At 43.7% G+C, this 25,491-nt stretch overlaps 1 protein-coding gene and 1 non-coding gene across 3 annotated transcripts in view; one reads left to right on the forward strand and one right to left on the reverse strand.

The window, feature by feature from the left end:
* Positions 1–15,897, reverse strand: part of LOC107192203 (sestrin homolog) — a 30,616-nt gene extending 14,719 nt beyond the window's left edge. The window contains exons 1-2 of one of the 2 annotated variants that reach the window (XM_015581411.1): positions 15,834–15,850; positions 13,016–13,050 (exon numbers count right to left, since the gene is read on the reverse strand). Coding sequence is in view for 1 of the 2 variants with exons in the window: in XM_015581410.1 (XP_015436896.1) it covers positions 15,834–15,854 (21 nt within the window). In the remaining variant the exon portion in view is untranslated. Of the gene's footprint in view, positions 1–13,015; positions 13,051–15,833 lie in introns of both variants that reach the window. The other variant, XM_015581410.1, reaches the window with a different exon arrangement.
* A 7,994-nt stretch (positions 15,898–23,891) lies between these two features.
* Trnaa-agc lies at positions 23,892–23,964 on the forward strand. The gene has a single exon. It is a non-coding gene; the product is annotated as a tRNA-Ala (tRNA).
* The last annotated feature ends 1,527 nt before the right edge of the window (positions 23,965–25,491 follow it).

Here is a 25,491-nt window from a genome sequence, read left to right on the forward strand (position 1 = left end):
TGCGCACGTTTTGAGATCGTCTGCTGCTATTCCTCTGGTGCCACAATTTGGAAGCGATTGCGCGCGTTTTTATCGCGCGGACACGTGCGTTTTTGTAATCGGGAAGGTTAATCTTCCTTTTCAGTGGGTCTGATAGAAAAAAAAAGGAAATGACCGATAAAGAACTGTCTCTCCTATTCGGGTTCGATTCGAGGCACGAAAATTTAATTACGATCGCCCCGTCTCGTTCAATGACCCAAGATGTTAACAGGGTGAACCAATAAGAAATATTGTCTAAAATAACTCCTTACCTATTGGTTGTATCGAAAAACGTTTTAATGAACTGTATATTCTTGAAAACGTTTCTCGAAACACGGATAAACGTGTAGTTGTTTAATTTATTAGTGATATTCACGCGTGTCCACGAGAGACAAAGGGGCCATTAGCGAGGCCCTCAAACATTTCATCCGCGATCCAGGAGGGGCTTTGTATGTCCGGTAATTGTCGGTGGTTCCGAGCACACGGATTCCGTTATAGGGAACAAACACCACGGGCGGAACATACACATTGTTTTGACGCGCGTCTGTTGCATTATTCATCCCGTGTAACTATGAGCTCTTGTCCCTGGTGACGAGGCATTCGAATCGAAAATTTATTCGGTATTAATGAGAAGATCGTCATCGATGGGCAATACTTCGAGTCGATAACACATAATATCGAACAGAAAAACTAGATGGTCGTTTAAAGATTTCTTTGATAGAATAATTATTCTTGAAATGACATCCAAGCATCACAAAAACAGTGTTACTGTGACTAGTTATTACAAATAATTAGTTCGTTATTTATCGCGAGTAAACACATACATTGGTAATTTAAGAAATGTTTTAAATACTCTTAAAATAACTATTGTCTCTTGATTTCATGAAAAAGAACAATTTTGTACCGAAAAGATGTAGTGAAATGGTTAAATATATCATAAACTAATGGCCACACGCGGCTGAAAGAAATATCATTAGCTGCAGAATTCCAAGCTCTATCGCTGTGGTAAACTTCATTACAAAAGCCAGCGTTACACCCAGGGACCTCTCCTCGTAAAATAGATCGATGAACACAATTCATCAGAAGACACTAAAGCTTTCTTTGAAACCAGATATTCTTTAAAATAGATTCGAAATAACCCTAAAGGATATTAAGAATACGTTCGTAACGCGAGTATATAAATGGAAATTCTATCTCCAAGTCGATATATAACACGACGTCGGATGATCTTTCAAGAATTCCACTTTCGATGCGCCCCGAAACCTCCCTCGAGGCGGAACACTGAAACATCGTCGCACTAACGACACACGGCGTGTTCCTGGCCCCGCGGGCAGAAACTGGGGCTAAAAATGCTCGGGAAGTTTCAATTAATTTTTCAAAGAGACACGTCTCGCGATGGTCGGTGAGTCACAAAGCCGTATGTGTAACCAGGGGAGTATATACAGCGCTCGTTTTCAGGATCAAAGGCGCGAGGAAATCAGGGTAAAAATCGCGTCGTTAGGAGCAGGTGTTGCCGCGACGGAATCCGACGCGAAGAAGAAGGCTCGTAAACAACCCGATCCACCGTCGACAGGAGAACGTGAGGAATTTCGGAGTTGCCACGCCGGAGGAACCCAGGATAAAAAAAAAGCTTGACCCAATTTCGAACGGATTTATCGTTGTTTGAAGTTCCTGGTACGAGAGTTACACGTAAATTACACGTAAAACCACCCTAAAATCCTTATGTTGCTGTGACTCGAATAAAAAAAGCGAACCACTTTTCTTTCTAGGGAGTACAAACTATCCTTTTTAGTATGCCCAGACATATATTCTAAGCCTTGCGCGAGAAATTACGAGGAATCGGCGCGCCACATCGAAGAATGCGGTAAACAGACAGCACTTATCGCGCCAACATGTCCGACTCGAGACGAATTATAGATCCTGTTGGTAACGCCTTCGAGTGATCTTTCTCGCGTCTCGACAACATTCGTTGGATCGTGTTTTGTAGCGAAACCTCGACACGGAGGACATCAGCGTGCTTCTCTTTTGAAGCGTTTGTCCTCGGGTGACATGAACGTTTTCTCACCGCAAACCCAGACTTTCGCTATCTCTGGCTCCCTTGCGTTCTCTGATATCTCAGAGACAATTCGGTATCGATAGGGACAGTTCGATACAGAAAGGAACAGTTCGATCGCCTCGTCGAGGAGTAATACGAAAGATGAGCGTGGTAATCGAATAATCGCTGAAACGAAGCGTCAAGGTGACTCTCCCGTGTCGCCGTAATTGCATCTCCGGCCGCGTAATCGAGAGCGAGAGATAGCAGCTCGGCGCGAGAGAAGCGAGAGCAAAAAATGGATGAAAAGGCATATACATATATCCGACGTGACAAACAACGCTCGAGACAGGGTAATACACCCGAGAGAACTCGATTACAGGGTGGGGAGGAGAGGGAAGGGGGAGACCTTGTACCATATTATTCCGTGTATATTACTCCCACCCACGCAAGATGTTGTCGCGCCAACGGCGCTCGGTTTCTTCTCCTCGCTTGAATCCTTAATAGCGCTCTTTAACGAGAGCCCAATAAAACCGAGTACACGTATCATTGATGTCTTCTGGGGATCGAGGAAGGATTGTTTTGACTTCGATGTCACAATCGCGAAGAGTCACAACCTTCATGGAGTAGATATACAGTTAGAAAAACGCTTTTTTCTTGTTTTTTAACCTCGCAGATTTCTGGGCGTCGACATATGTATACACGCTACTGAGGTCGTGCAATTAAGAATCACACCGTAACAACCAACCATCACAACGAGCTCTTTATGGACGCGTTAGCTGTCGTAAACGACTCAATTTCCAACGTGTGGCCTTCGCCCCTCCTCGTGGATCCGACGAACGTTGAACCCGTGAAAACAACCCGGCCCACGTGGGCCTATAATAATACGTGTCAATTATCAACGCGGGGCGTAAATGGGAATTAGCCAACGGGATAAAGGAGAAGCCCCCGTGCGTTTTGCAGCCTCTACGTGACCGAACGAACGCGATAAACGGAGGCCTGAGTAAAGGAACGGAAGGGAACGATAGAATAATATCAAGAGCCCCCGACACCCACGCCCATCGCGATCATTCGCGGAGAGATACGGCTTAATTAAGATCAACGATTAACACAGACACACGCGCGGTTTTGTTTCGTATGAGACCAAACCACTGGACGACGCTTCTTTGTTCTTGGATTCCTGGTAACCGGAGTGTGCATCTGCCAACGACTATCTTCCTCTTTGTCTGTTCACAGATCACTATTAATGGTTTATAAATTGAGGGTGATCCACGAGATTTTATTAGACGTTACTCCCTCCGATTTGATTGAAAGTGAATCGGAATTAGCTTCAGGATTTAATACTGAATATTTTAGTAGGTTATTTGCAATAAATTTTCTAGCTGAGGGTTCTAATATTATTTTTACAATGTTTTATAGTATTTATTGTTTAAATTCGAGGAGTTTTAAACTAATCAAGCCTTCGTCAGCCTAGAAATTACGTACTCCAAGACTGTGGGAGCCAGAAGGAAGGTTCTTAAGACCCACTATCTCAAGCAGAGGAGCTTAGAAAGACGGATATTGCTTCGGTGCTTTTGCAGTTGAATTTTCAGCCCCAAGAGCCCCGAAAGGTATCACGAAAAAATCGAACAAAAATAGTACAATCTTAAGAAAAAACAGAAATACTATTCAACTGTTTTTCCAAGTGGATATTTAGTATCCTGATACGCAAACACCAGAGAAGAGCGCGATGAAAAACAAGGTTTACAGCCCACGTCCAGTGTCGCCAGATTAATCAGCAGTTAAATGGCCTCCCTTAATGTTTCTCAGCGTCTTCTTTTCGAATGAAGAAAAAAAACCGAAAGCTCGTAAAGCTGATGGTGAGAACCGTGTGAATTCGAGGCTCGATTAAAACCGGGTGGAGGAATCGAGAAAGCACCGCTAGATTTTGCGTCCTTTTAAACCCGCTTATCTGTCTTCGTGCTCCGGGGCGGAGCATAAAGCACGGCTCTGTTGGGGCCACGGGGCACTTGTTTGCCTGGCCTAAAACAACATCGTTCTCCACTGCCACGCGGCTCGAGTGTCGCTGGCCTTATCGCTGGTAGAGACTGCGCGTGAACGTGTCGAGCCTGGCGTGCGTGTGTAGGACGAAGGAGATGGGAGGAAGGGGCGCTACGAATTCGCAAGCAAACACACGAATAGCGGAAACGAGGCGGTCTACACACAACAAGGAACCGCGTGTCTCGGCTCTTTTCTCTTCTCTGGAAGAGAGATTACGAGACCCCGGAAAGAACCGATGACGCAATTCTCCCCGCCGATTGGAAACGCCCGAGGAATTTAAACGATTACGCTCTCCACTTTTTTTCTTCTTTCTTTTTTCGTCGGTATTCGGAGCCGATACGGGGGCGACCATGCGAGCGGAGGAACGCACAACGGGGATCGTGAACCGAGAGTGGAGTTACAAGGCCATCGAAAAAACACCGTCGAGTGTACCAGCTCGCTTATCTTGTTTTCGATAGGTCTCCAAGGACGCGTAACCGTGCTCCCGTTTGATACTCCCTCGAGATTGTCCCCTCCCCCCTTTTACATGTTGAGTATGAGGGAAGAAGAACGAGAATGTTGAACGATCACTGGATTATTTGGAAATAATAGTCTGGTTTATTGATAACGTTTCAGAAATTGAAAGTTGTCAATTGGAGGATACACACGCTGTGTAGGTTTTGGAGGCAGAGATTGTTAAAATGCCCCCTATACGATACGATTTATCGTACCCTCACGATAATCTCGGTTTCTGCTAGGGGAAACAGTGGAGTAAGAGAAGGACTTTCTACCACTTGGTATCAGGAATTACTGAAATTTATATCAAATTAATATTCGATTTAACCTTTATTTCAGTACTTGAAATAAATTGACCAAGTAGTAGGAGGCCTTCCTCCTACGTCATTTTTTCCCCCAGCGGAAGCAGAGTTTCGTACTGATCGTAGGTACAACCTAGAGGTCGTTTCACGACTAAAAATCTGTCGTCCTAACCGTCTCTGTAACTGGTCGTATATACGACGAATCGTATCGTCCATGGAAGCCTTTAGACGTCCGAATAGAAAGAGCTATAGTTAGACGCAAGATAAGAAGTCACTCGAGGCGAGTTCCCGCGGCAAATAGGATCACCTTGCATGCTTGCGCAACCGAGTAAAATAGTTTGTTTGCACGATTCAACGGGATGAGATAAGAAACAGGAGGGACAGAGAATTCGAACATCTGGCGAATGATGATGACAACCTATGCAGCCTTAAGGTACTGGACGAACCATAGACTGCATAAGGATAAAATTCGTTGATTAGAATTTAAAGGAAATAACATGACGATAGAGCTGAAGGTTCAGATAACACCAGGCTGAAGAATTCTTTCGAGCACACGATAAACGATATCGCGAGGGAGGACTGAAAATCAGCCGGAAGTTATGAAATCCAATTTAACTGTAAGCCGCCGATCGGAGAGTCACGCGACCGCTATCCGGCTCACGACCGACGTATCGATACGGTATCGAGTCGTAACGAGTGCTCAAGGTCGTCGAATGAAATCTGATAAATGCTGATTTCGGGGCCCGAGGCGGTCTCGACGATGATTGGCCAAAGCCATTCCCGTCGACGATTCGTGGCGGAAACAGTGAGAGAAGAATGGAAAGGAGGGGAAACTCGTTTGTGGAACGATGAACGCGAAAGAATGGAGAACAGAGAAAAAGCCGGGAAAACCGAGCACTAGAAAGGGAACAAAGGAACTTTGAGAGTTCGATGCTCCTTTCTTATCGGTGCACGAGATACCGATATACAGCCGAGGGAGGCCAGGAATCCCATTGGTCCACTTGGCCACGCGTGTCACCGTATCGATTGTCGGTGTACACGGCCACGTGACAATGAACGCGTCTTTCTTTCTTACTCTACGATTCTATGCGATTGCCCCTTCTCTCTGTCTCTCTCTCGAGCGCACGGATTCTCTGTCCCCAGTGGCCGATTCGAGAACGTCGGGGACAAAGGCCGAGTGTGTTGAACCGACGCACAGTGTTACGATTGCAGATGTTAGCTGGAGAAAACTATTTGTTTTATATTTATTCAAACTAAATTGTGATCTTGAATGAATATACGAATTTTTTGATTTATTCAATATTAATTAACTTTTTTTTTTATTTAATGTTTACATTAACATTTCGGTCGAACATAGTGTAACTATTTTATTCTTCGCTACTGTTAAATAGAACAAAATCTTCAGTTTGAAACCGTTATGGCTAGCCAGATAGAATGTTTCGCGGGTGCAAATTTCCACTATATTGTGATGTAAGGGTTAATATCCCTTAAGCAACATTTATTTCAGACTTTTAGTAATTTCGCAATACCTGGTAACATTTACTGCATATTCGAAGTGTCTTAATACCTATCAGCAGAAGTGAAGTTTCAGTTTAAACTCGAAACTTCTTTCGTGTCCTATCGATTGTTACATAGTCAGTCGAGTGTAACAAGCTGAAACTTTGAAGAGTACATATTAAAGAAGTTCCGAGTATCTATAGCTGTGTTAGCCTTACCATTACGAATATGGGACGTGTTTAACGCATCAGCACCAACGAAACCGTGGCTAATGACTCAGAGAACTTCCTATCGGTGTGTCGAGAGAATTCACTCGAATCTCATGGGAAACCGGCAACACGCGATAGTGCCGTTCTTGCGCGAGCTGATAACGACGAAACCGGGACACGTCCGACAAACGAGCATCAAAATTGATTAGGCCGAGCCGTCCAGTGACGCAACAGGACCTGTTGCATTTTCTAATTTCACCTCCCTCGTCAGGCTAATTCGAAGCAGTCGACGAGTTCCAAAACAACGTGTATTAGAAACTCGCCTTAAAACCCAGAATGAACCGTGACACGAACAAATTGAGGAGAAACACGCGTGTCATGTGCCCCTTTGCAACCTGGGGTGTTGTGTCCGAACCTTCTATTCTTCTCCGACTTTTCTTCGACGCCCAATCGAGAACCTTAAAAGGCAATGTTAAAGAGAAGAAGCGTGACGAAGGGATGACGAAAGGAAGGGGAGAAACCCACCAATTGTGATGGTCGAGGACAGAGTTACCATGGGTAACAACTTTTAGGCATGAAATTTTCGAAGTTCTGTAGACGGTCTTGTCTCGCTAGAGCATTAGAGGGGGCGGTATCCGCCATTTGGGATTTGGTAGATGGATAATTTGGAGGATCCAGGTTAATGCAGTATGAACGTGAGTATGCCCATCCGCCATTTTAGGTCCTCCGAAGAGAGAAAGCAATGGAAAGTCTTAACCTAGACTTATTCATCCACTGGCATCCGAATGGTGGATGAACATACTAATCTCTTTAGTGCTTTATCTACGCGGTAGACGAGACCCCTAACCTCTACAAAACTTGGAAAATTGTATACCAAAATGTATCTACCCCTGGCAACTCTGGAGGGGCACAGTGGTGCCTCGGTAGAGGCTCCCCTCGATGCGATAGAAATTGGTCATCGAGCAAGTATATATCGTAAACAAGGACTTTCTCTAACCGTGGATGGAACACCAAGGCGAAGGAATCGTTCGGTAGGATTCCAGACGCTGCTGTTGGCGTATATAACGGGGCTCCCGTGAAGTATGCTCCGGGTCGACGATAGTAATAAAGACGTCGAGAGGAACAAGCCCGGAGGAACGGTGAACCGAGAGGCGTTCGAATCTGTCGCGGCGTGTTTGTGTCGTCGTAGCCGTGCGAAATTAACGAGCGACCGATAAGAAGGTACAACACATCGTTCGGAGGAAGTTCGTGTGGTTCCGGGTATAACGTCCAAGGGAGGAGGGCGAGAGAAATTGTAATAAAGTCGACGACGACGACGACAACAAAGTCCGCGAACGGCAAATATTTTTCACTCGTACGAGCTATTGAACGGTCGTCATTGAATATTTGATTAGCCGGCGGTGCGAGCGAGCGATAATCTCATGAGTCAAGGAAAACAATCGTTGGAAATCCGTCGTCGTTGCCCCCCATCGGGTGACTCACACGGAATCGACCAGACGAAGCTCGCTTTTGTAACGGCCTAACATATACATTAGCGAATAACGACGTCGGTAATCGTCGCCTGAAGCCTCGAAAAATGGCAAACTTTTATCGTTCGGCACCAAACACGGGTCTGTTGTTTGCTCGATGATGAGCGCGCGACATGCAAACATGTTTATCTCGATTACGTTAAAATTTTAACGTTTGTACGTGAACCTATCAACGGATGTAAATTCGTGTGTGTGTGTGCACAATTAATGCTAATTTGTGGATGACGGTTTTGACTCGAAGGCTGTAAATACGGTATCACCGAACCATCATAATGAAACGAAATTTGGAGGGGATTATTTAATTAACTATTAACTACCCGAAGTTTAAATTTTATATATGGGAATCCCCATCCCTCCAACCGCTCAAAATTTCGGTTCGTTATGATGGTTGGGTCAATACCTTACTATATCCAACTAGAATTATGGAGAGTTTGGTTCTTTCGTGACGGAGAAAACGACCCCATTACTTTGGCAAGGTGAATCGAAACGAAACTACGACGATAAGCTGGAGGATAATTTACGAGGAATCGAAAATATAATATTCTAATGTCCTGACATGTAAAATCACCGGAATACAGTTTACACCTTTAAACTTTGGAACATTGAAGTAAATAGCTTCGATATAAATATTCAAATAACCCCTGTTATATAGTGTCCTCGACACTCTGGGTAACGGGCACATTGAATTCGTAATTCACTATAAACTTTCATGAGCTTCGTGACATTTTCACGAAAGAACAAAAAAAAAAAAGGTGAAATATAAAATGAACGGGATAGACACATATATATTCCACAAATCAGGTGTGATAAATGTGGAACGTGTATTCCAGTGTAATTTTATATATAATACGATATAAACGAGCATTCGATCCATGTTCGTGCTACCTGTACGTGTTAATAGTCATCGACACTGCCGAGATTTTTAACAATTAAAATCCTGTTTCTCCCGCTAAGAGACACACCGACACAAACAGCGAATCAATCACTTTCCCCCCTATTCATACGATCCTACACGCTTTCCCGTCGTTGGATTTCTAATTACAGTCGGTGGGGCAGCACATGGCGCATGAATTTATGGGGCATGGGGTGCTGTGTGTTCCGTTTCCCCTCCGACAACTTGGCTACTGGGTTGAACCCCTCAACCGGTAGAACAGGATCAAAATAACCCACTCCCCTCCCCCTTAAAAGAGTCCTGGGCCGTGACCGGTTATAGCAGTCGACTACCTGAATCCTTGTCCTTTGCATCCGTAACCTGTTGTTAAAGGTTGATCGGTCCTTTTTTTACGCTTGGACACATACAATGCTCCCCCTATTCCATCGTGAGCTAACCAATTACACGAAAACATATTTTTATTTTACAATGGAGGATTAAGTTGGAAACTGAGTAAAGTTAAAATTTTCGTCAAAATTCTAGGAAACGCAAAAACTTAAGAGCAACAAAATAGTGGCTATTCCTTTCCATCGATTAACCAAGATACTGGTGTCTCCTACAATTCAGATAAGCTTCTCAAATTACTAACGTTATTTAACCAACGAATGGTTCTGTCATTTACTTCCTTCGACCGGATAAACGTCGCGTGATGGGGACCCAGAGAGGCCCGAAATGACCAAAACGTCACTTCAGCTTCTCTCGACGAACGGGAACAAAACAAAACCGCATCAGGGTTTAACCAACCGGACGCAACAAAACAAAAAAAAAAAAAAAAAAAAAAAAAAAAAACTGGTAGAACCCTGCGCCAGGTTCATTCAGAGAAGATTTCGCGTGTGTCGCGATGACACGAAAAGAAGCAAGAAAAAAAACCTGCAGAACGTCTCGTATAGAGCTCATGGGCCCCGAAGACTCGTTTTCTCGAGGTCTCTCCTCGTTGGCGGCCTATGACCGCGCGTAACAACATTGAGAACCAGAACCCAGATCTCCAGCAACCGGTTCTCGCTTGGAAAACAATTTTACGATCTCGAAAGAGCCGGGAGAACACCGACGAGGAGTGGACGGTGGAGGGCAATGGGGCGAGAGGGGGACATAGAAGGCACGAGAGGAGAAAATGGAAAGATTCGACCGGGGAGAACGTGTCTCAACGAGCCACCATACCCAGATGGAACATATATCCTCGTCAACCTCGAGATAGAGAGAGAAGAAATAGTGTGGAAGAAAGACAGCGCTAAAAATAATCAAACACAACATCACCACTCGCGGATAAAAATAATTCAAAGAGATATATATCTCTCCCTCTCTATCGTTGGTTAAATTTCTCTCTTTCTCTCCTTCATCGTTCAATTTGCCCGCTTCAAAGGCCCTCTCTCGAGGGATCTCCAACTACGAAAATAACAAACTGCAGGGAACACGTTCGATTCTGCGAGGAAACGAGAGAGACCCCCGCCTCCTGTTGCCCGCTCGATGACATTGCGTAACACGCGGTGGCGCGGAGAGCAAAAACATTAGAAATGCAAAACTGCGGATCGAGCCGACGCGCACCGCAAAACTTGTATTCGTAATGACCGGTCCCGTGGACAACACGGCTACCGCAGAACCGCGCGCGAAACCGTTTCATTATTTTCTCGCCCCGGACGAACGTTCGTCAGGTGCAATTTCGAACGTGCTCGCAGCAACCGTGGGAGAACCGTGTCGCGAGTCGTTTTATGAATGAGATACTGGTTAAAGAGCTTATCATCGCGTGGAAAACGGGAGCGCCAGGCACGAGCCGTCTAACGTGACGATCCACAGCGGTGAAAAATCGTAAAAAATCGGCAGAAATCGGAGGAAGTTCGTCCACCAGAAACTTGATTTTTAAACTGTGTTTTTTAGAAGTCGCGGTGAAAACACAGAACACAAATAAGGTCTTATGCAATTTCACAAATACAGTGGACTCTAATTATATTGCCATGGTCGGGGCTGTAGGGGAGTAAAATGGCAATGAGTTTAGAGCCCCCTCCATGCTAAGGTCTATCGACATAGCCTTCGCTTCAGCGCTTGCGCAAAAGCTGGATCATGGTGTGCAACGTGGTGGGAGAACGAATTTGTGTGTTCGAAAGTACGTGTGAAGGGGAAGTGCCTCCTGTGGCAATATGTTTAATGGCAATATAGTCTGTCTTATGTAGTATCTCCTGTGTTAATAGATGATTTTTTATCTGTTCAATTCACAAAAGGACAAGGGATATTAAAGTATAAAAATAATTTTTCTGATCTCATTGCAAAAGCATGTAAAACTAATTTACCAAAGTCAAAATTCAGTTGCCGATGAAATGACAAATATTAATAATCTGCTAATTGCCCCCCAGTGGGGCGTACAGACCATGTTGCGATACACTGGCCTATGGGAAGGTAATATATGAAAAAAAAACAAAGCAGTTTGTGACGAGGTGAAGCTGTTTTGATAATTTACTCGAAATTATGGTAGGTTTATAGGAGCCATTACAGAGGGTGACTATGAAGGATATTGTAGGAGCAAGATTGTATGGTGTTTATTCTGTGTGGAAGTAGCGTCAGTTAAGTCTGATGTGATTAAATGTTTTTCGTTCTCCAAATAGAAAATCATCTAACGGTTCTTATTCTCCCCACCCCCAGAGTTATTTCAATGCATCGAGGGCAAAGTACTCAATTATCGCGCGGTCGCGGCAAGTCGAGGGAATTGCCTCGGGTAAGCATTCGATCCGCGATAAATCCGCGAAACCGCAAAAGTTCGCGTTAAATATCGACTCGAACGAGTGAACTTTGATATTCAAATTGCGCTCTGTACACGTTTATCTGCGTAGACACACAGAGAACCGCCAGAAATGAACGACAGTTGGGAATCTGTTAATATCGATATTTTCGACATCAAAATAACCAGATACGCTATATATATCAGTCTCACAATTTTCAAATAACGATTTGAGCGTCTGGGCGTTCAAGGGTTAACTCACGTTCCAAGACGAGCGTAGCAGAGTCGACTTTGTAAGCAGAATTGGGTTTGCATAGCTAATCGCCGGGATAAAATAATGACGCGCACAGGCTACTTTGCAGACGAGACAAATCAACACACTGTGTCTTGGTCTAGGCAACGTGTGTCCACGTGCTCGCTACGTGAACAGTGCTGAATGCGCGAGTTGTAAGCACATGGCGATGAAATAAAAAAAATATATCGAGTTTCGTTTACTCGGGTAACAGCAGACACAATAAGAGGGAGGGGGGAGAGAACGTAAACTCGAACCAGAGTTGGGAAAAATTTGTTTCGAATAATACATCGTGAAAAGCTGCAGTATTCTAAGTGGGAACATTCTGAGCTTTAAATAGTTAATGAAACGTCGACTCATTCAGAAAAATGTATTACTTTGTTATACAAAAATTGAAATTTCCACGTTTAAACGATTAAAAATAATTAAAAAGTACTTTTTCATCTTCCCTTCTTTATTCGAAACTCTTTATCTAGATAATGAATTTGCCCGTCTCTCGAACGTAGTGAGTCGTTGTAAATGCCACAGACACCGCGGTCGAATTATTACATAAAAGTTGTCAGAAGCGGCAGACACGGTCTGCGTTCCGCGTGTTTAATTGTGATTATGCAAGTTGCAACGATAACAAGATCGTGTTTTAAAAACAAACACACGATTCTGTTCGTCGTGCTGGAAGCCCTAAATTGAACGCACACACGCACGAACAAGTTGCACACACGAACAAGAAAAATACAGGATTGTTTACGGAGCCAGCCAATAAGAAAATGGCAGTTGCTACCGGGGCCTCACAAGGTTGCTAACTACGCGTCGTTGATGTAAACTCCGTGAGCATAAATATAGCTGTCGTGAGTTGGCAACAAAGTATCGCATTAATTGTTCCCCGTCCAAATCGAAAATTACAGAATTATTATTAATACGAAGACTAATTAATGCAGAGACTAGCTCTTCTTATCGTAAACTAACCTCGTTTCACGCTCGCGACTGTCGATGAACAGCGACTGAAAGTGAAGTATTGTATTTAATTTCTTGAGGGAATACTAGCACATATGTGCACGTTTAGTTTTTCTGTTATTCAATAATGATTCCAAAAATACAATAAATTTTACTGTGAATAAACCTTACTTGGAAATTCCATGAAAAAAAAAAAAAGGATAACCTACCAATTGATTGTCATTAATATTCATAAATACATTCGAAATAGATGCAGCTGAAAAATAGTCTTAATAATTTGTCCCTGAAATGGTTATGGAAAAATTCGATAAAAATTTCATGGATTAAAAAGTATTGTTACAGATTCAAATCACAATAATATCGAAGTTGTACAAACAAATCAAGGTCCAATTTGCGGTTCAAGAGAATGTTAGTGGACGACGAAAAAAAAAAAAACATTGTATACCTATGCCCGGTTTACAGGTGAGCTCAGCTCCGTTTTTGGGTAAACGTACAGCGAGGATGATGAAACGAGTCAATAAAGTTGGCATAGTGACACACAGGAACCCTGGCAGCCCAGAGAGGGAGCGAGGGCGAGGTGGAGAATCTGACGCAAGAACGGATATACCTTCGAGTCATCCCCGACCCCGGGGGCTTTACCTGCTTTAGGCCGAGGGAAAGGAACTGTTTGCAACCGGCGCAACCCACAGGGGCTGCGGGTGCATGCATGGCCGCGTTATGAAATCTTTCTGATTCAAACGACGCACGGAAATAGACGCGAAGGATTTGCCAGAATTGTGGGTATCCGCGGTCGAGTTCTCGCGAAACCGTAACCACGAACGAGTTCTTCAATTTTTTTTTTCCCGTTCGATCGAAGCTTATCGGAGCTTATCGAAGCTGCGTTTGAGATCGATATTACAGAATCAACAAGATTTTCAAAGCTATACAAAAAAAAAAAAAGAGAATTAACTCTTGTCTGACACGATTATTAGGTGGGATCAAAAGGTATTCGAATATAGAACGAAATCTTCCACTTGATATTATCAATATGCATTGATCGATATGCATCGATGCGGTTTAGAAAGCCTTGGGAATGAATACCAATTCGGCAAGAAGTAGCGTGGATCACTCATCGGAACCGTGTAACCTGTTAACCGACTGGGAAACAAGTTAACAAGGTCTTTTTTCCTTCGCTTCTACACTATGAATTCTGGCGGTTGATTGCATCATATCTGATTGGTGTAAATCACATGCTACGCGTGTTTATTAACATACCGGGTTTTTTTAAATGCATCACGGGTTATCGTGTACATCGGTTTCATGATCGCAGAATTACACGTACGGTTTGCTACTTTTCGAGTGAAACTGGTTACGAAAGATTAATAGTATACTGAAAACGCGATAATGGTAGAAAAGTGAAGAAAAAGAACTGTACAATATGATATTACTGGACTGCAGATTTTATGCATTTATAACTTATAGGGCCGTGTGAAATACAGTAAAAGATAAAACTTTCATCAAAACCATTACGAATTTTCGATTTTATCACCCCCAATAAGATATTTAACCCTTCAACGCCCAGATCCTTAAATCGTTATTTCAAAATTATGAGACTGATATATATGTTGTATCTTGTTATTTTGAAGTCGAAAATATTGATATTAAACAGACTTATTTTTTTGTATTTTTTATTTATTCTCGGAAGGAAAGCCTCTAACCAGGGACCGCGTTGCTTCTGGGGTGAAGGAGGAACCAGGCGCGTGCACGACGATCGTGAATCGAATCGGTGAAATTCATAGGCAAACATTAGCCATCCACAAGAATCTATCAGATAGAATGTTCAGAAAACATATTTACTCGCGATATACGATAATCTTTACAGTCATAGTAGCGATACAATATACAATTGAATTCCGATGAAGAAACAGTACAAAGCGCGACAGAACAGCGACAGGTTCGAACATAAAAATGTCAAGTAATGATATCTAGTGAAATTTAACAACAAAATCATATATACAATTGTATATTATATCGAAACGAATTTGAATCACTGATGATTTATATAATTCTAAGTAAACATTTGACTCCGAATATTTTTTATTCAGTATACCAATTGGAACATTTTTTATACTTTGTATATGCCAAGTTCAAAGACATAAATGGAAGTTACATCTGATAGACGATTAAAAACATTTGAGCAAACGTATAATTTTTGGTCGAGTATGTATATCTATTGGAACAAGTAACTAATTTTCTTTTGTCTAGTCACTTTGCTTTTCACGATGGTCTTTAATACAACGACCCATCAATTCAAAATATGCTTTCGTTTACGATTGTATTTTAGCGGTTATTTCTTTATACATCGCTATGTGCACGCACGTTTGACCGTTCCTCAGCGACCGGTCGGGTCGGAATCGAAACACGTTAACACGACACAGCTACAGACTCTTTTTAACGAACCGGCCTCCTGTGTTTAACCTCGTATCGCGCACTCTATTTCTGCCCGATGAGTCGTAAGGTCTCGGTGACTTTCCGAATGCGCCGGGTCGCGTGCGTGTGTCTAGCGGAGGGTATCGTGAAAATACATACATGCATGACACACACACACGAGAGTACACATAACGAGGCTGGTAATTGCGAGGAAACCGCGAGATGGAAGGCCGAAAAGCCGGGTCGATCCCTACGGTTCTCGCGGCTGCTGTTACCAGGCGACCGAAAAAAAAAAAAGACGGAAACACGAGCAGGGAAACGCGTTCCGAGAAAATGGCTCCGAAAATCGGAAATGTTCGGAAACTTAACACTATAATTATAATTATAAGAAATAAAAGAAAAACATGTGCAATAAACTTACGTCATTTCCAATCTGACCCATGTTGGCGGCACCACCACAATTCGCGATCGTATCCGCCTTCGGGTAAGACTCGGTCACGTTAGCCACAGGAATTTTGGACGATTTTAATAAATACACTATTTCTAATAAATATATATAGATGTACTTGTATATATGTACGTATAAAGGTCTCTTAACACGAAAGTCTTCGAGTAGTGTGTATATATATATGACTTTTAAAATGTAAAAACGGTCTGTCCTTGTTTCTTTCGAAACCCCCGAGTTTATAGATCTCTGTCTCGTAGAAAACAGGAAAGCTACCAGCGATCAATTTTCGCGGGGATCGAGTGCCGTTACGATGTTTCTTTTTCTCTCCTGACAGTAAAATATATGTAATCTCACGGGGTTTTCACCGGCGTGTTTTAACGATGAGCCTTCCTTTGGGATTGGACGTCAGTGTGCTGTCGCACTTGTGTAACACCGGCGAGAAATTACCAGTCATAATAAATATCACAGTATGTAGTATTGCTGGGTACCCCGGCCGGTTGACAGAAAAGGTAACGAATTTTACAATTTTTTAGACCCCGGCTTATCTTTTCGTACCCTCGATTGTTAACTACGAGAAACCCGCGACGACGGGGGACGATCGAATGAGAATGACGAAAGAACAGAAAAAATAATACGAACAGACGAGAAGATCTACGATCGTTCACTAAACACCGACCACTGAAGAACTCGGGGAAGAGCACAAGAATCAGGTTACACTGGACATTACGTGCGAAAACGGGGAGGAATGGAGTTCGCTACGGTGAACGATGTGTACGGAAAGAGAGCCGGTTGCTAACTGACGATAACTAACGCCTCGATAGCCGAGCTGAGCGACGATCAGATGATCGCGACCGGCTGGTGGTGGGGGGACGGCAACAGCCGGGTGGGGAGTTCGCCGGTTCTGCGGCACTGCGATTGGTCGACAGTGCCGTAGCAACACGGAGGGGAACCTCTCACGCGCGGAGTAGTCGGTTGCGTTACCAACGAAATTTCCAGAAAACTTTCGATGAGAAAGAAAAAAAGGTAATCCACTCCCGATGGTGGATAATTTGTGACTCACCTGATATTTCGCTTGACAGTTCAGATTACGTAATACAATTGTTTAAGAAGTCGTATAATGGGGCAAAGAAGATCGAGGAGGAGGGTAGGGGGAGGATCGAATGTTGAACAAGCGTGGATACGAGGCTGTCGAAACGCAGGCGGCTGGCTTGATCAGCTGATGCCTTAGCAACAGGAGTACGAACCGTGCTAAAAATATCGATCCCATATGATTATATCGGACCGATGCAACCGCGTTATATGCAGTTTGCTGGTCAAATTGACCACCGATGAATACCGGCTGGTCGTGTTTTCTCTGGCTTTTCGCCATAGGAAAAAAGCTCGGAAGTGAACAAACAATTCCGTAGATTTTCCTAGGGACCGGTGCAGTTGCAGTTTCTCTCTATGTCTCTTTCGCTTATATATACCCTCTGCATCCTTGTGATTTTCTCTTCCTCCCCCCAGGGTGCCCGAAACGGCTGTTGCTACCTGACCGTTTAAAGAGCAGCGCGCCTGTCCATTTAAACCGCCCAGCAACGCTTTTTTCCGTTACCGTGACGAGTTTCGGGAAGGAAAAACGACGGTTCACATTGTCGTACAGTGCCGCGACAACGAAAGTCATGATTTTTCTGGTCACGTGAAAACTGTATCTTTAGGTTAACTGACGTATCTGTAATTTTTACATATTTCGAGATTAGGAGCAATTCGGATACTGAATATTATTTTTTAACGTATTCCTAAAGCAAAAAGCCGTATCTATTGTCTATACAGAGTTATACAACATATAAGAAAGGAGTATTAAACCATTACTAAATAATAAAAATTATATTTTAAAGCGAGAATAATAGAAAAATAACAATAAATAGAGTGGAGACACCAAAGGAAGAATAGATAAAAAATCGAATTTGATAGTTAGAACCCCACGTTAATTGGCCTTCGCAGAGCAGTACTTGTTTAATTTGAATACCTGGAAACGTTTTCGCCGTTGCATGGAACCGATAACCGAAGACAAATCTCTTCTCAACTCCGTAATCAAAGGGGACAGATTCCCTGAAGACGGAGACGTTCCGTGTTTCTTTATCGACGTTAATGAAAAGTGTCCGTATCCCCACACGGAGCTGATGGAACATCGCCATATCGGTCGATGGGTGTGTACGCAAGAAATGCTGCGTGATTCGCGACGAGCTTACATCGGCGCGGCCCTGGTTCGTCGTAACTGTTCGGATCAATGAGCGAGGGGGCCGGGCCTCTTTGTAACGACGGGGGAGAGATGATGAAGAGCCATTCAGGGCCTTTAAGGCTCCCTTTGTCTTCCAAGGACAACGCGAAATAAAGGCCTCGGTAGGAAACGAGGAAGGGCTCTCTCTTTTTCCCTCCCCCCCCTTTCATTTCCGCAAAACACCCGACGGTGCCTTTGTTCGAAGCCTCGAAAAACGCCAGGAAGAACTCATGCCACCCCGGGTTCTTTAATGCGCGCGCGACTCCCTTCGATATCTCTCTCCGCGAGCATAAAAAGAAAGGAATCCGAAACCCACGATTACGGTGCTTCCTGTGACTCGCGCTTCGGAGGACACGAATACCATCCAGTTTGACTTCCAATCGTTGAATTCGTATAACAAGTTGTCGGTCGACTGCCTATCGACGAACAAACAGTTTTTTAATTGACAAATTGATAGCATTCTCGTCTCGATATATTTACCGAAAAAATATATATCGATATCGGAACCAATATCGCATATCTCTAACTGCAAATCAGGGAAATTCGCGTAGGAACCGAGTCGAGCACACACAACAATGTTCTCGCATTGTCCAATCGATCGTATCGATTCGAATTCGGACATTCCTCTCGGGTCGGAAAGATACCTCAGGTCGACCCGACCGAGTTCCCAGAAGAGGGCGATTTAAAGGGAACCATCCCGGAGGAACAGCTTGCTCGGCCCCCCGGAAACAGCCGTTGAAGGCTCGATATAGCCGAGGGACCCGTCAAGGGATCACTTCTGGTCAATCAGCTTCTACGAACCCGTGCCCGTGTGTTGCCCCCGTGTATAATATGGTCTCGCAACGGCCGTACGCGCGCGCGCACCGCGACCGAAGAGTTTCTATTATTTCGTATTCCCGCGAGCAAGCATTTGGGCGAGGTTAGTATTGGAAGCGCGGAGGAGGTCAACGTTCGGGAAAGCGCCTCTCGTTACGGCACTGCCATACGATATTATATGCCCCGCTTTGCTCGGAAATCCCTCCCCTCTTCCTAGATCTCTTCCCGTAGATCATTCACTCTCTCTCTCTGTCTCTTGGTCTCTCTTCTACCCACGTTGTGGCTATATTCTCCCTCTCCCTTGTGCTTCTTGCCAGGTTTCCTCTCTTTTTCCCTCTCTCCTTTCACCACTCGCGGCCTTTCCCTGTCTTTCTTCCTCCATATACCACTCTCACTTCCTCTTTCTAACTCCCTCTTTGTCGTCTCTGCCCCTTTTCCCACGGCTTTCTGTTTATTCACTCTCGTACACCACGTTATCCGCGACTTTTTATCCGTTTCCACGCCCTCCGCTGACACCCATCCGTCTTTCTCTCTCTTTCTCCTCTGTTTCAAACATAGACATATATATATATATACGTCCATGGTTTCAACCCTTTGTTTTGCTCTTCCCCGTTTCTCCGGTGGATCTAGCCCCACCTCGCACTCCGTTCCTTCTCCCTCTACCTCGATGTCCCCACGCTGCTCTCCATCGTGCAACACTCTCTCGGTGGTTCTTCGTTTTTGTTTCTTTGCTTTCTCCGCTTTTCCACCTTTTTTCTACCCTCGCTGGGGTCTATCTCCCACTCTGACCAAAGGTGGGTCTGTCACTCTTACCGGATCGTCCTTCGTTTTCTGTCCTAGGCGGGTTACCAGCGGACCAATCGCTCGTCCCGTTTCCACCTAGGCAGCTGTAGCTTTCAGCCGGTCGCACGTATTGTGCCGTTATAACGGAGAGAACTGGTCTCTCTCTCTTTCTCTGTCTCTTGATACACAACGGTCAGCTAGTGAAATCGTCGCGAATATAGAGATGCTTCGTGGACAGATTCGAACATGTTTTGAACCTGTTCGGAAACTTCTTGTCGGAAATCAAAGCTTGTTCGGACGGAATGGATCAGAAAAGCACCCTTGATCCACAGACCTATAAATATAGACTGCGCCTCCAACGTGAAGAGCTGGTTTCAACATTAGAGAGAGGGCAGAACTTCCTTCATGAATGCGTCACGGACAACGGCGTTATTCCTTCCAATATTTAAACAGAAGCTAAGTAGAACCAAGTTCGTCGCACTTATCGAAACATTACTGTACATGGCAGTGACGTGTCACCCAAGGGAATCTTCCGAAGAACCGAATCAGAATCGAACATCCCTACCTCGATCCCACCTAGAGGCTTCTTTTGGTCTCGACGACACGATCGGTCTTTTTGATCAGCTAAATCGGTGAACGTGGAGAGGATCACGTCGTCAGGACGATTCGTCCCGGCGAGGAAGACCCGATAAAAACGAGAGTTGGGAAGAACATGGCAAAGGGGCAGGGAGGGGGTGCTGGTAAGGCGATCAGAGAAGTGGAATGATTGATCGACGCGTTTAATCGTGGGCCCGTGTTGGCACGATTCACCAGGGCAATCGGTCTTCCCTTTTATTTTTCATCCCGGCGGTTTCTCGCGTTAAATCGGCGAATCAAGGCCACCGATGCAAAAACACTCTACAATCCTTTCGCGGCGATGATTCAGCCACGGCTAAGTGTATTACCACAACCGATGAAAAGTCCGTAGTGTCTGTCCCGCTATCGTTCCGCCGTAACGAGGAACAAATTGTCGATTAACGGCTCCAAGGAATTGCAAGATACACAAACACGTGAAGTGACCGAGACTTATCTGTGAATCTTCTTCGTCACCATCCATTAGAGTCGTCCCCTATCGGGAAAGATTTTGTAGACTGTGGATTTTATGCATTTATAAACTCTAGAGCTCTGTGAAATACAGTAAATGACAAAACTACAACGAGTTTTTGATTTATTTTTAACTCAATAAGATACTTAAGAGAGGAAAAAAATTCCTACTTTCGTTCCTGTCCTTAACCCCTTGCAATGTGATTTTTCTTACGACTTCACTCTCAAGAATTACTTTATCGTTAATATTTATTCTAAAACTCTTAGAAACTTAATTATATTTAAAAGTTTTTGAGCAGGAGAGCGGATAGAGTTAATGTCTTGATGAAAATTTATGTCTTGGTTAATGCGGACAAGGGGTTAAGAGTTACTTTGTAAAATTTTATTTTGCATAAAAATCCGCAGTCTAGTAACGTGTTAAAGACATCGAAGTGGTATCGTGTGTATCTCAAGTCACGAAGAGATGAGTCACTCGTACATAAGTCGAGGACGCATCGCGACGCGCGAGAACGACGCCCGATAACGGCCCAGCACGTTTACGGGCTTGTTCTGTCAGGACAAAAGAGGGTCGTCACGAAAATCGTTCGCCGGGAACGAACGATCGCTGGTTCGACGGCTGTCAGCGCGGATGATCGACGCGTGCACGTGCCGTCAGACACGCGATCCATGCAACGACGAACAAAAAGGGGGGGGGGGTGTAAAAGTAATGCCACGGAAGCGTGGAACCGCTCGATGGTGATCCTTCCGGGAGTAAATCGCGAAGGGGGAGTTTCGAGGAGGATCGGTGTTACGCTCGACGCGGAAACTCAGACAGTCGGCTCTCCCTTTTCTCGTCCCGGGAACAATGATGTTACCCAGGACCCCAAGAATCTCGGTCCAAAGGCTATTCGGGATGGATCGTAAAGTCGCGGACACGAGGAGACGCGACACTTTTCCCCTGTCAGGATCGAGGGAAGGAGATGAGACTCGACATGGAAGAGAGAACTAATGGTTTTTCCTCGCGAAGGGTTCTCTGCGATTTCTGTGTATGGATCTCGTAGTGGGCGCACGACGGATTCCGCGTTGGTCCGGATTGTGTCCAGTAATGAGCACCGAATGGGGGAAAAATGGCTGCTGGAGAATCGACCGTTTCCATTTGTATGCTTTACCATTCGAGTATGTATAGGGTGTTCCACGTAACGCTACTCATTATTTTTCTGTCGTTTGCGGCAATGCAATGAAAAGTGTTTTGAACCGTACTTTAATGGTATCGAGTGTTCTACAAATGACGATAAAGAAAATTCGAGGGGGTAACCACCACAAAGGTGAGAGAATAATGATATTTGCTTGGAAAGAGCAAATACTGTGATGAGTAAAATAATTTTTTTCGTGATCGTCTTTTTCGAATTTTCTAGGTCATCGGTGTTTTTAAATGCGACTATATATTTTTATCATCGTGGCGTAATAGTGAAGATTGAAACCAATCCAATGATCTATAGTAGTGTAACCTTCATTTGACCCTGAGTATGAAAAATGTACAAATGTAAGGAAGTAGATTGAAATACATAAAGCAACTATATACTTAGGTGGGTTCACTCCGTATATCGCTCAAACGCTGCAATAATGACATAAACGTATAATTTTCAGTTTTTTAGTCACTAGTATAAAAAAAAAACGGTTATTGTCTGTACTTTATATCGGATGAATCTTCCAAGTATAGGTGAGAATATTCGGTTTTTCGATGGAGTTCATTGTTAGAGTATAAAAAATTCTTTGGAAAAATCGTCAGGGTCGATGCCTTCCCTCAAGACAAAGGATCGATGGATGAATGTCATGTTCACACGTGACACACAACACGATCCCAAGATCGTACACTATGTGTACATTTGTTGCGCTATTCAACCCGTACGTAGAGACATTTCGACCGATCAAAAGTACCTTTGTTCGTGGCGTGACTCAAGTCCACGTTAAACCAACTTTATTTCTCGCCGGGCACGTTATCTATCCTGCTTTTATGGCACGCGCAATAGTCCCTCGCGCACGTGGCACCGCTGGGTATCATCTTTATTCCTTCGTTAATGACGCATCCTTGCACGGGTTGCTTTCGAAACAACGGCGAAAGGCATTGTTCTGTTCAAAATGGAGCTGCAAAACCGTGAAAAGAAATGGACGAATGAGAAAGAAAAAAAGATAGGACGGAATCGAAATGTCCGCGAGAAGCGTGACTAAAACCCTATTATGCGACGTCCTTGAATAGATCGATGAATAGAACGAATGTGTCAGGAACGTTCGTCGCAGTATGTGTCTATTTGTCTTCACAGATTACCCTAATAGAATGACGTAACAATTTCTTCTTTAACCCAGATCTAAGGGTAAGTTAATAGGCTTCTTATTTATGAAAGTATTTGTTATTGATCTCTTAAGCAAAAATAAAATAGCGAGTTATTTTCCTTTGAACGGTGTTGCAAAACATCCGATGTCGTTTGCTTTATCGATTTAATCGTGATACATATCATCGTCCTTTCTTGCGTTGTAAAATTTATCATCGATGTTGATTCCATGATTATTCACGATTGTTGTATTTCACTCGTAGAAGTTGTAAAATTTATCATCGATATTGATTGCATGATTATTCACGATTGGTTGTATTTCACTCGTAGAAGTTCGGTTAACCGACCGATATTAATATTCGACCTTAGAAATTTTGTCCTTTTCGTACCTCACAGGAAATCGGTGAATCGTCAACGAAACGGCATTAGGAAAAACCGTTCGAATAAATAAATAAAAAGAATCAAACAGTTTTGCCAACGGTGATTACCGTGATCCGTGCGATTGCAAGAGCCACGGGGGCTTAACTAGTCGTTAAGTGCAACGATCTGACACACATAGACGATGATTCAACAATGAGTAATACCGAGTGAGATCGGCGATAAACGAATTTTGCGAAGGACAATAGTTCGATTCTTGCGGTCGGTCGGATGCAACCGGTTCGTTAATCGACCCGTCTGTCAATTAGCGGCTTCGCAGTTACGTCGATACAAAAGAAAAACCTGATAACAAGGAATTGGGACGTGTTATCGAAGTTTCGTGGAATTCCAGTGCCCCGTACGTCAGGGGGCGTAGCTCAGATGGTAGAGCGCTCGCTTAGCATGCGAGAGGTACCGGGATCGATGCCCGGCGCCTCCAAGTATCTTTTTTTTTCTTCAAACTACTCGAAACACGATCATTTTTCAACGTGTCAAATATCGATTGTAGATTGTCGATGGAATCAGTGTGCCGTCAATTATTATATGACATTATCGCTACCTGATGTAGAATTGTCTCAACTTGGGAAAGTGTAGTACACTCTCACAGTTCTTTCGGAATTCTGATATTCATGGGTCAAGTATCGATACAACGATACATCGTCATATTAAGAAACGATACAAAATATCGATATGTAGATTCAAAAGTATCAATGGTTAATAATTAAATTAATTAAATAAAAGTAAATACTTAATAATTAAAAAAAAAATTTGTCCTACACGAGCGATGCAACAATGCCTTGTGAGTCACAAGTTGTGACGCAAATCCGCCATATTCGGGGCCAGAGACACACACACGGGCCACAGCTGTTGGGGGCCTGCTATAGATCGTTGCAGCACCCATCGTAATTTAGACGAAAAGGTTAAAAGGGAAAACGGATACAATGGTCGGGAGAACGGCCTTCCAACTGGCCGCTAAACGACTGTACTTAGCTCGACCACCAAGCTCAAAGCGGCCCCCGTCGATTGCGTTGCCTGGTTGAGCACAGGAAACGCGGAACATAAAGAGCCCACCGACCAGAGTGAAATTCTTATCCGGGATTAAAGGCTGTCGAATAACGAATAAAAGGTTTAACCCCTCTCTCGTCTTATTAATTTTATGATGTAATATCAATCTTTAATACTAAACCTACCACGATCGATCAGAATATATTTGCCTACTATTATATTGTTCTAATTCCATTTCATAAAAAAATTTAGTTAATCAATCTACGTGTGTCTTATTGGTCCAAAGAATACAAATTTATCATAATATAAACAAAATTGAACCGAGAAAACAAGAAATATTCTTTTAAGTCCTAACTCAGAAACTTTGAAAGATTTTCTTCTCCCAATGGTTGTAAGTATCTCTAAATTCTACCAACAATTAAAAATTTATGTTGACAATAGAATAAAATTTTGTTAAATATTGTAATAAATAGCTATTCGGTAGATGATATGGTAGACTGTTCGATTACTATTTCCCTGCATCTATAATATTAAACTTTAAACTCAGTTTTCTCAGTTTCGAAACTAGCGGAGATAGAACAATTACGAACTAGAGTGACGACATGATGGCCGTGTTTATCGCTCGCCAAAAGACCACAACATCTGTGAGCCCTATCAAGATTCGACTTTGAAGTTATCAGACTGTTTTTCCCGCAGCGGATTTCGGTAAACACGCTCGACAAAATTACGAATCCTTTTTGAACGCGCGCGGCTTTAAGGCCGCGGCCGCAAATAGCCAGCTTCTTGCATAATTTCCGTCCGTAAGGCGAAACGGGTGTACACAAGATCATGCTCGCGTCCCGCCTCCCCATAATCTGTTTACGAATATTGGTCGCCGTTTTTCATTGCAGCGCATTCTTGCGCGTGATAACTATGGACCGGGAACGGGCGGTTGTAACACCTGATAACGAACGGGTTGAAA

This window comes from Dufourea novaeangliae, unplaced genomic scaffold (assembly GCF_001272555.1).
Source record: "Dufourea novaeangliae isolate 0120121106 unplaced genomic scaffold, ASM127255v1 scaffold299, whole genome shotgun sequence".
Lineage (NCBI taxonomy): Eukaryota > Metazoa > Arthropoda > Insecta > Hymenoptera > Halictidae > Dufourea > Dufourea novaeangliae.